The sequence below is a fragment of the Xenopus laevis genome, chromosome 4L, assembly GCF_017654675.1.
Source record: "Xenopus laevis strain J_2021 chromosome 4L, Xenopus_laevis_v10.1, whole genome shotgun sequence".
Taxonomy (NCBI): Eukaryota; Metazoa; Chordata; class Amphibia; order Anura; family Pipidae; genus Xenopus; species Xenopus laevis.
Window position 1 is genome coordinate 16609886 of NC_054377.1, and position 11636 is coordinate 16621521.

The 11636-nt window shown below is 39.2% G+C and overlaps 1 protein-coding gene across 4 annotated transcripts; it reads left to right on the top strand.

Annotated features, from left to right (window-relative positions):
• The first annotated feature begins 1471 nt into the window (after positions 1–1471).
• On the top strand, positions 1472–11243 carry LOC108713829 (general transcription factor II-I repeat domain-containing protein 2). 4 transcript variants are annotated; one of them, XM_018257476.2, is made up of 4 exons: positions 1853–2553; positions 2672–2808; positions 5767–5926; positions 9051–11243. In XM_018257476.2, exon 4 carries the CDS (start codon positions 9093–9095, stop codon positions 10881–10883), a length of 1791 nt encoding a protein of 596 aa, XP_018112965.1. In that variant the 5' UTR covers positions 1853–2553; positions 2672–2808; positions 5767–5926; positions 9051–9092; the 3' UTR covers positions 10884–11243. The 4 variants fall into 4 exon arrangements, with proteins under 4 accessions (XP_041445855.1, XP_018112965.1, XP_018112966.1 ...); XM_018257477.2 differs by having other exon boundaries at positions 5770–5926; XM_041589921.1 differs by lacking the exons at positions 1853–2553; positions 5767–5926 and adding an exon at positions 1472–1803.
• The last annotated feature ends 393 nt before the right edge of the window (positions 11244–11636 follow it).

An 11636-nucleotide genomic window follows, 5' to 3' on the forward strand; every position in this document is an offset into this window, starting at 1 on the left:
CCCCAAACAATGTAGATCTCTATTAAAAGATACTGAGTAAAACAGCTCATGTGTAAAACCCTGCTTCATGTAAATGAACCATTATCATAATAATATACTTTTTTAGTATGTGCCATTGGGTAATCTTAAATAGAAAATTGCCATTTTAAAAAATAAGGGCCGCCCCCTGAGATCGTAAGATTCACTGTGCACACATACAAACCACATGTAAGGTCACATGAGCCAATTAACAGACAGAGTTCTGCCTTTTGCTTCCTCACGTCTTCCTGTTACAGTTGGGGGCAGATTTACAAAATTCGAGTGAAGAATTCGAATGTAAAAAACTTCGAATTTCGAAGTATTTTTTGGGTACTTCGACCATCGAATTGGTTAAATTCGAACAATTCGAACGATTCGAAGTAAAAATCGTTCGACTAATCGACCATTCGATAATCGAAGTACTGTCTCTTTAAAAAATACTTCGACCACCTACTTCGGTAGATAAAACCTACCGAAGTCAATGTTAGCCTATGGGGAAGGTCCCCATAGGCTTGCCTGTGATTTTTTGATCGAAGGATTTTCCTTCGATCGTTGGATTAAAATCCTTCGAATCGTTCGATTCGAAGGATTTAATCGTTCGATCGAACAATCCTTCGATCGTTCGATCGCAGGATTTGCGCAAAATCGTTCGACTTCGATATTCGAAGTCGAACGATTTTAGTTCACAGTCGAATATCGAGGGTTAATTAACCCTCGATATTCGACTCTTGATGAATCGGCCCCTTAGTGTTGTAGTATTTCTGGTCAGGTGATCTCTGAGGCAGCACAGATAGAGTCACGAAATGGTGGTTCAAGTCAAGAGATGTAAAATGGCAATATTTATGTAAATATATATTCCAGTTTGGTAAGATTCTTTAATATGTCATTCAATTTGATATAAACTATCTGTTGCTTAAGTATTCATTTTGGGGGTATAATTTTCCTTTAATAGCGAGTTTTAATCCTTTTTTTTTTTCCTGATCACGCCTACTTAATGATGTCACGTCCGGTTTACGACAGGACTTTCTGTTTCTTGATAGTCAGCAGGTCGCGGATGGGGTTGCGGCTAATGTACTTGCGGGTCGGGGGTCCAAGCGGGTAAGTATGTGGGTTCGGGTTAGGTTTAAAAAGTTGGTTCTGTGCAGGACTCTACTCTGGTCAGTGGTGGAACTACCGGGGGAGCAGGGGGTGCGAGCGGGCCAGGGCCCGCACCACCTCAGGGCCCCCCGGGAGCTCACGCTCCACTGACAAATATGGGCAAATGCAGCCGAACGAAGGGGGGCGGGGCCCAGCTGCGCGTCACGCACCAGGGCCCGCCACCCTCAAGTGACGCTACTGTCTCTGGTGTCCTGCTGGACAAGTTATTTTTGGGGCTACTTTTCAAGTGCCTCTTGGCTAGTTTTGGGCTGGTTTTGTAGCGGACTTTGGCTAGTTTTGAAAATTAGACCTGGCAACCCTGGGGGTGGGGTTTTGACATTAGAGGTGGGTCGACGGGCTCCACTGGGTTTTATCCTCTGGTGTAGCGTCCTGCAGCGGGTCAGGTACCCGCAAAAACCTGCAATACCCTGCAGGTTGCAAATAGAAGTTTCGGGAGCAGGTACAGACGCGGGACAGCAGTTCTGCGGGTCTTCTTAATAGCGAGTTTTAATCCTTTTTTTTTTCCTGATCACGCCTACTTCTAATGATGTCACGTCCGGTTTACGACAGGACTTTCTGTTTCTTGATAGTCAGCAGGTCGCAGATGGGGTTGCGGCTAAGGTACTTGCGGGTCGGGGGTCCAAGCGGGTAAGTATGTGGGTTCGGGTTAGGTTTAAAAAGTTGGTTCTGTGCAGGACTCTACTCTGGTCAGTGGCGGAACTACCGGGGGAGCAGGGGGTGCGAGCGGGCCAGGGCCCGCACCCCCTCAGTGCCCCCCGGGAGCTCACGCTCCACTGACAAATATGGGCAAATGCAGCCGAACGAAGGGGGGCGGGGCCCAGCTGCGCGTCACGCACCAGGGCCCGCCACCCTCAAGTGACGCTACTGTCTCTGGTGTCCTGCTGGACAAGTTCAGGCTCAGACTGGGCCGGTAGGACACTAGAAAAAAACCTGGTGGGCCCCTGGCTCTTGTGGGCCCCGCCGGCCAGATTCACAGATGGATAAAAAAAACAGTGTCGGTAGCTTTAATAGAACAACTATCGCTCACAGCAAGGGAATCTCACGTGCGAGCATTGCCGCTCAGTACTCACATCATCATCATCATCCTCCTTGGCATCTCTGCCGTGTCCTACGCACACCCTATTACTAAAGCCGAGGGCAAACAGCAGCAGTCACCTCACAGCGCCACCCACAGTATGGGAGGACTTCACGCTTCCAATAGCTCTGTGGTCCAGTTCGTGGTCTCTGCATCCTATTGGAGGATTTGGGCGGTGACGCGATGGTTTCGGCGCATGCTCAGAAGCTTCCCGCTCCGGCAGTCTGGAGGCTGTTGTGTTTTGTATTTTCCTGTGGGGATTGTTTATATTGTCACGCCGATAGGATTGGGATCTTATAGAGGTACGGGTTGCAGAGGGGCTCAAATTGGAAAGCGTTAGAGGGGCCTTTATATATAAATGGAGTCGGATGGATCTGTCTGTATAAACTATTCATTTCTATTTGTTTATACAATCTTTAGCTCGGCACAACCACCTACTTTGTACTCCAGTCACGGGAGCATGGCTGCAAGAAGGAATAGTCCTGCATGAACCGAGCCGCGCACCCAGCTATCCCCAGACTACAACTCCCAGCATCCTCGGAAGCACAAGTTCTGAAGTGAGTTGCGTTCTCTAGACTAGTAATAGATTGTAGAGGCAACACTCGAGATGCTGTAGCACAACACTGATATCCCAGTATGCACCGCAGTACAGCCACAGCATGCGTCATACTCTTAAAGGGACAGTTCACTTTTGTTTCAGTCTATCAGAACATGTCCTATTAGTATATCACAGCATGTCCTATTAGTATATCATAGCATGTCCTATTAGTATATCACATCATGTCCTATTAGTATATCATAGCATGTCCTATTAGTATATCATATCATGTCCTATTAGTATATCATATCATGTCCTATTAGTATATCACATCATGTCCTATTAGTATATCATATCATGTCCTATTAGTATATCATATCATGTCCTATTAGTATATCACATCATGTCCTATTAGTATATCACATCATGTCCTATAAGTATATCATAACATGTCCTATTAGTATATCATAACATGTCCTATTAGTATATCATAACATGTCCTATTGGTATATCACAGCATGTCCTATTAGTATATCACATCATGTCCTATTAGTATATCATATCATGTCCTATTAGTATATCACACCATGTCCTATTAGTATATCACATCATGTCCTATTAGTATATCATATCATGTCCTATTCGTATATCATATCATGTCCTATTAGTATATCATAACATGTCCTATTAGTATATCATATCATGTCCTATTAGTATATCATAACATGTCCTATTAGTATATCATAACATGTCCTATTGGTATATCACATCATGTCCTATTAGTATATCACAGCATGTCCTATTGGTATATCATAGCATGTCCTATTAGTATATCACATCATGTCCTATTAGTATATCACATCATGTCCTATTAGTATATCACATCATGTCCTATTAGTATATCATATCATGTCCTATTAGTATATCACATCATGTCCTATTAGTATATCATAACATGTCCTATTAGTATATCATAACATGTCCTATTAGTATATCATAACATGTCCTATTGGTATATCACATCATGTCCTATTAGTATATCACAGCATGTCCTATTGGTATATCACAGCATGTCCTATTAGTATATCATAACATGTCCTATTAGTATATCATAACATGTCCTATTAGTATATCATAACATGTCCTATTAGTATATCATAACATGTCCTATTAGTATATCATAACATGTCCTATTAGTATATCATAACATGTCCTATTAGTATATCACAACATGTCCTATTAGTATATCACAGCATGTCCTATTAGTATATCATATCATGTCCTATTAGTATATCATATCATGTCCTATTAGTATATCACAGCATGTCCTATTAGTATATCACAGCATGTCCTATTAGTATATCATGTCCTATTAGTATATCACAGCATGTCCTATTAGTATATCATAGCATGTCCTATTAGTATATCATATCATGTCCTATTAGTATATCACAGCATGTCCTATTAGTATATCACATCATGTCCTATTAGTATATCACATCATGTCCTATTAGTATATCATATCATGTCCTATTAGTATATCATAGCATGTCCTATTAGTATATCATAGCATGTCCTATTAGTATATCATAGCATGTCCTATTAGTATATCACAGCATGTCCTATTAGTATATCACAGCATGTCCTATTAGTATATCATATCACGTCCTATTAGTATATCATAACATGTCCTATTAGTATATCATATCATGTCCTATTAGTATATCATATCATGTCCTATTAGTATATCATATCATGTCCTATTAGTATATCATAGCATGTCCTATTAGTATATCATAGCATGTCCTATTAGTATATCATATCATGTCCTATTAGTATATCACAGCATGTCCTATTAGTATATCACAGCATGTCCTATTAGTATATCACATCATGTCCTATTAGTATATCATAACATGTCCTATTAGTATATCATAACATGTCCTATTAGTATACCCTATCATGTCCTATTAGTATATCATAACATGTCCTATTAGTATATCACAGCATGTCCTATTAGTATATCATAGCATGTCCTATTAGTATATCATATCATGTCCTATTAGTATATCATAGCATGTCCTATTAGTATATCATAGCATGTCCTATTAGTATATCATATCATGTCCTATTAGTATATCACAGCATGTCCTATTAGTATATCACAGCATGTCCTATTAGTATATCACATCATGTCCTATTAGTATATCATAACATGTCCTATTAGTATATCATAACATGTCCTATTAGTATATCCTATCATGTCCTATTAGTATATCATAACATGTCCTATTAGTATATCACAGCATGTCCTATTAGTATATCATAGCATGTCCTATTAGTATATCACATCATGTCCTATTAGTATATCACAGCATGTCCTATTAGTATATCATATCATGTCCTATTAGTATATCATATCATGTCCTATTAGTATATCATATCATGTCCTATTAGTATATCCTATCATGTCCTATTAGTATATCATAACATGTCCTATTAGTATATCATATCATGTCCTATTAGTATATCATATCATGTCCTATTAGTATATCATATCATGTCCTATTAGTATATCATATCATGTCCTATTAGTATATCCTATCATGTCCTATTAGTATATCATAACATGTCCTATTAGTATATCATATCATGTCCTATTAGTATATCATATCATGTCCTATTAGTATATCATATCATGTCCTATTAGTATATCACATCATGTCCTATTAGTATATCATAACATGTCCTATTAGTATATCATAGCATGTCCTATTAGTATATCACATCATGTCCTATTAGTATATCATAGAATGCCATGTTTTCAGTTGGTCTTCATTGTTTATAGCTTATGAACAACTTTCAAATGGAGGTCACTGACCCCAGCAGCCATTAAACGATTGCTCTCTGATGCTTCAGTGTTACTGTTACTTTGTCTTACTTATTTCTAAATCATCTTTCATTGGACCCTAACAAGCAGGTAGCTGCTGGAGAGTTGCTGAGCAAAAAATCGACATGATTGAAAAAAACCACAATAGATAAAACGCCCAACTGATGGCCAATTGCAAACTCAGATTATCACTGTCTGGATCATATTTGAAGTTAATGCAGAGGGGGGCAGAGATTTCCAAACTGCAGTAAGTTACACATATAGGTCTGCTTATTCGGGAGAGGTCACTTAATTGTCCGGTCACCCAGATGCAGTTCCAGATCAGTCTAATTCAGGAGTGCCCATACTTTGCTTTTTAGTGATGTTGTCCCATTATGATCTGCATCCAACCATTCTTTTCCATGGAAAATATTACTTAAATATTGATTTATGAGAAAATGTATATTGCTATATTTAACAAACAACTATTTCTTATGTAACCGTAACATAAATATCTGAATGAAAAGAATGAAATTGCACAGTGATTTAGTCAAGCTGTTTGTTGACAGTGTGTTGAGATCTACTGATCACCAGCTAAAAGTCTAGTGGTAGATCCCGATCTAGCTTTTGGGCACCTCTGGTCTAATTTGATTGCTGGCCAGTTATCAGATCATGAGGTAGGCCTATTGGGAGAGGATTGTATGAAAGTGTTGATGCTGTTTTCAACAAATGGTATAGTCTAGTATATGGCTTTTCAGTTTTTGTCCAGATGTGACGCGGGCAGAACAGCACAAGCACATGGCCAATACATTGGCCTATAAACTGCCATCTCAGTCTGGAAAGGCCAAATTTACAGGTGTTGTCGATCATTGTATGGCCAACTTTCTTCCTTGTCTTGTGACAAAAAAAGTCACACTATTTCCCTCCCCGCCCCTAATTTGCATATGCAAATTCGGTTTGGCCAGCAGGAAGGATTCGGCCGAATCTCAATCCTGCTGAAAAAGGCCGAATCCTGAACCGAATTCTGCATTTGGTGCATCCCTATAGGTTCTAAAACTTGTCTCTGGTCAACCCAACTTTGCTGCTGTGAGGATACACATAAAAATGCAGTGTTAGTGATGCTCCTTCTAAAGGGGTGATCTCCCCCCCTTGTTTAACATGAGGGCATTGAACAGGGTTTGTGCTGAACATCCTTTTTACCTGCTGTCTTAATTACCAAAATATATATGTTTTTTTGTTATTTATTGAGCTAAACAACATACAGGGACATTCAGTTGACTCCATATTTTCTTCCTTCAAAAAAGACAATTCGATAACCAGCTTCCGATAATTCCCATGCATAATGGGCTCCTGCTAACAAAACAGTCATTACAGAGGGTGAGGGTTGTTTGCTGGTAATCTGATTATTTACTTGCAAGGACCCAACATGGAGTAGCTTCAATTTCCCCATTTTCCTTGTTTAGCTCAAGAAGTAAGAAAAATTCTAGATTTTTTTTCGTTATTCAAACAATAGTCAAAAAGTATGTTCAGCACAAACCCTGTTCATTATGTCCACATTATCCAAGGGATATACTGACCCTTAAAATCCATATGGCAAGATGTCTATGAATTATTTTTTTTTTCCCCCGCACAAGAACATTTTTACGTTTTTTTTTCTTTTTCTGTATAGCGAACAAGTTGCACATGTGTTTTGGATACAATTATTTGGAAGGGTATAAGTAGAATAGATTTTATGAAGAACTTTTACGCATTACACATTTCCAGATGCGTGTATCTGAAACAGACTGTAGCTTGACTTTATTTTTGTGGCATTACTAGCAAGGGAAAAATTGTCCTATTTGTTAAATCCCAAGACTGGTAGTTGGGGGGGGGGGAGGTTTCGGACAGGTAATAGTGTAGAATGACTTTGGTGGTAATCACCTAGACCAGGGATCCCCAACCTTTTGAACCCGTGAGCAACATTCAGAAGTAAAAGTAGTTGAGGAGCAACACTAGCATGAAAAGTGTTCCTGGGGTGCCAAATAAGGGCTGTAATTGGCCATTTAGTAGCCCCTATGTGGATTGACAACCTACACTAAGGCTCTGTTTGGCAGTGCACCTGGTTTTTATACAACCAAAACTTGCCTCCAAGTCTGGAATTCAAAAATAAGCTCCAACATACAAGGGGTTGGAGAGCAACATGTTGCTCACGAGCTACTGGTTGGGGATCACTGACCTAAACTGTTGTTCAAGCATCTGATCCTCAGTTGCACCATCAGTATCCAGATGAGTACTATGAAAGTGGTAGAATTTGGCCTCCTGACCTACAAATCTTGCGGTGACATAATGCTAGGACTAACGCTGTATGCCACGGCCCTTAAAGGGGTTGTTCACCTTTGAGATAACTTTTGGTATGATGTAGAGAATGATATTTTTAGGCAATTTGCAATAGGTTTTGAATTTGTATTATTTCTTTTTTTAGTTATGTAGATTTTTATTCAGCAGCTCTCCAGTTGGGCAGTTTCAGCAATCTGCTTGCTAGGGTCACGATTACCCTTAGCAACCAATCATTGATTGGAGTAAAGGACTGTGAGCCTGAAGGGAAAGATTAGTAATTCAAAATAGCAATAAAAATAAGGGACTGATTCATTAAGGGTCGAATATCGAGGGTTAATTAATATCGACTAGGAATTGAAATCCTTCGAATATCGAAGTCGAAGGATTTAGCGCAAATTCTGCGATCGTACGATCGAAGGATTATTCCTTCGATCGAACGATTCGAAGGATTTTAATCCAACGATCGAAGGAATATCCTTCGATCAAAAAAAGTTAGCCAAGCCTATGGGGACCTTCCCCATAGGCTAACATTGACTTCCGTAGCTTTTAGCTGCCGAACTAGGGGGTCGAAGTTTTTTTTAAAGAGACAGTACTTCGACTATCGAATGGTTGAATAGTCGAACGATTTTTAGTTCGAATCCTTCGATTCGTAGTCGAAGGACGAATTAGCCCATTCGATGGTCGAAGTAGCCCAAAAAATACTTCGAAATTCGAAGTTTTTTTACTTCGAATCCTTCACTCGAATTTAGTGAATCGGCCCCTAAATGTTTAGTTTTACAGAACATTTGTTTTTAGATAGGCTCAGTGACCCTCGTTTGATATCTGGGAAAGGTCGGAAGAAAAAGGCAAAAAAAAATAAAAAAAAGGCAAATAATTCAAATAAAAAAATAAAAAAAAAAGATAGACAATGAAGACCAACTGAAAAGAATTAACCATTCTATAACATACTAAAAGGTGCAACACCCCTCTAAGGAACCTTAGGTTTCTGAGATGAGTCCAATGTTTACAAACGGCATAACAATTACATTAGCTATCTTGAATTTTTTCTTTGATTCTTTTTTTTTTCCCCCCAACAGATTTACACCATCTTCCCTTGTATGGTCCCAAATATATAAGAAATGAGTGCACCCAAGCATCGAAAGGTGGACAGTGAAAATCGTTCATTTAAAGAACGTTGGGAGTTAGATTATTTTTTTGTGAAAAGCAATGGGAAACCTCTATGCTTACTGTGTTCGCAGATGTTGGCGGTCTGCAAGGAATACAATGTAAAGAGGCATTATATTTCTCTGCACGAAAAAGCATATTCACAGTATACTGGAGACAACAGAGTGGCTATACTGAATGAATTAAGAAGTAAGCTGAACAAGCAGCAGACTGTAATGAGCACAGGAACTGCAACTGATACTGCTGCACTGAAGGCATCTTATATAATCTGTGAGGAAATTGTAAAAAGAAAACAAGCATTTGACAATGTCGAGGTTATTAAGGAATGTGCCATTAAAATGGCCAGAGTTTTTGGAAATGAAGAAATGGCTGCAAAATTTGATTCAATTTCACTACAGCCCCAGATTGTTGCCCGACGCGTTTCTGACATGCATCAACAGATCTCTCAAAAACTGCATGCGAACGTAAAAAACTGTGCCTATTTCTCTCTTGCATTGGACGAGTGCACGGATTCCAGCGGAACAGATCTTTTTGTTTTTATTCGTGCCATTGACGACGGCTTTAATGTTTCCGAAGATATTTTAAAATGTGTTTCATTAGCCAGAACTGCAAAGGAAGAAGACCTTCTAAATGAGGTGAAAAGTGCCGTGTTGCAATATGGGGGATTCGATAAATGTACAAGTGTTATGACTAATGGTTCCAAATCAGTGACTTCAAAAAATCTTGGTCTTTCTGCATTGTTAAGGAAAGAAGGTGCAGACTGCGTGGTATTGCATTGCATCATGCACGAAGAGGCCTTAATCGGGACTTTGCTAAAGATGTCAGACGTTATGGAGATCATTATAAAAATTTCTAATTTTATTGTAGAAAGAAAAGGTTCAGTAACAACTGTAACAAAAAAGAAATTCAAGACATTCCTGGATGAGCTCGGTGCAGCTTATGTTGACTTCCATTCATACAGAAGTATCTGTTGGTCGAGTGCTGGACGATGGCTATATCGATTTTTCAGCCTGCGGAAGGACATTTATCTATTTTTGAAGGATACGGATTATGACCCGATCTTGACTGAAAGTTTTTGCAATGAGGACTTTCTTAGTTCTCTCGCCTTCTTGACGGACATCACTCACTATTTAGATTCTCTAAAGAAAAACATGGAAGCCAAGGACCAACTTATCACGCAGCTGTACACGCACATTTCCGTATTTAGCAACAAACTCATGCTGTTGAAACTCAACTTGATAAGCAACGACTTAACGTACTTTGAGTCTTGCAACGAACTGTACAGGGAGTATGAAGAATGCGATATTTTTTTAGACTTTAGCAAATTTGTGGAACAAATAGAAGTCCTGATTGAAAACTTCAATCTAAGATTCCAGGACTTCAGCAAAATCAATTCTAGCTTCAAACTGTATAATAATCCGCTTACAACAGACATAATCAGTGAGAAGATGGAGTATCACATGGAATTATGTGACCTACAAGCAGATCTGTTCTTTGCCACGAGGGAAGAACTCGGGGTGCCCTTTTTTAGACTTCTTCCTAAGGAAAAATACCGTAACCTTAGGGATTTGGCACTCAGAATGACTTCTATGTTTGGCAGTACCTACATATGTGAGAAGGCGTTTTCGGAATTAAGTCGCCTAAAGTCAAACTACAGAAACAGTATTTCGCACCGCACACTACAGGAGATTTTGCATCTTTCTATAACCAACATCAACTTGAACTTTGATGAACTTGTGTTATAGGCAGCCATGTCAACAATGTTGGTTTCCTGTGCAAAACTACGTGCAAGATTGTGTAGCTCTCCTATCCTTTAAAACTATTTGCACTGTAGGGGGGCATATAAGTATTACAGATATTAGATGGGCAAGTCCTGTGTGCAGAAATCTTTTATAAGCAAATCAAGTTTAATTTCTTTTTTTCACCAAAAGGAGTGACCACAAAATAGCCATTAAATAGTTGTACATGGAAAATATTAATTTATACCTTGCCTGCTGTCTTGAACACTAAGGGGGTAATGTAATAAAAAGCACTATGTTTGCCCAAGGGCAGTAACGCATAGCAACCAATCAGCATGCAGCTGGTCACCTGTTTAAAAGCAACTATCTTATTGGTTGTTATGGGTTACTGCCCCAGGGCAAACTTAGTGCCTTTTATTACATTAGGGGGTAAGTGGCACATTCACTAAGCTCGGGTGAATGAATAGAGGGGAAAAAAAACCTCAAATTTCGAGGAGTTTTTTGTGCTCCTCGACTATTGCATTGGCGTAAATTCGCCTGAGTAGAATGGTTCGAATAGATCGAGCGAAAAAACGCTGCGACTATTCGCCCATTCGATAGTCGAAGTACTGTCTCTTTTAAAAATCATTCCACTGCCTACTTCGCCACATTAAACCTACCGAATTGCTTTAAAAGCCTATGGGAAAGTAACGTAGGCTTTTTTTAAGTTTTTGATCGAATGAAAAGGCATTTGATTGCTCATTCGATCGAATGAAAATC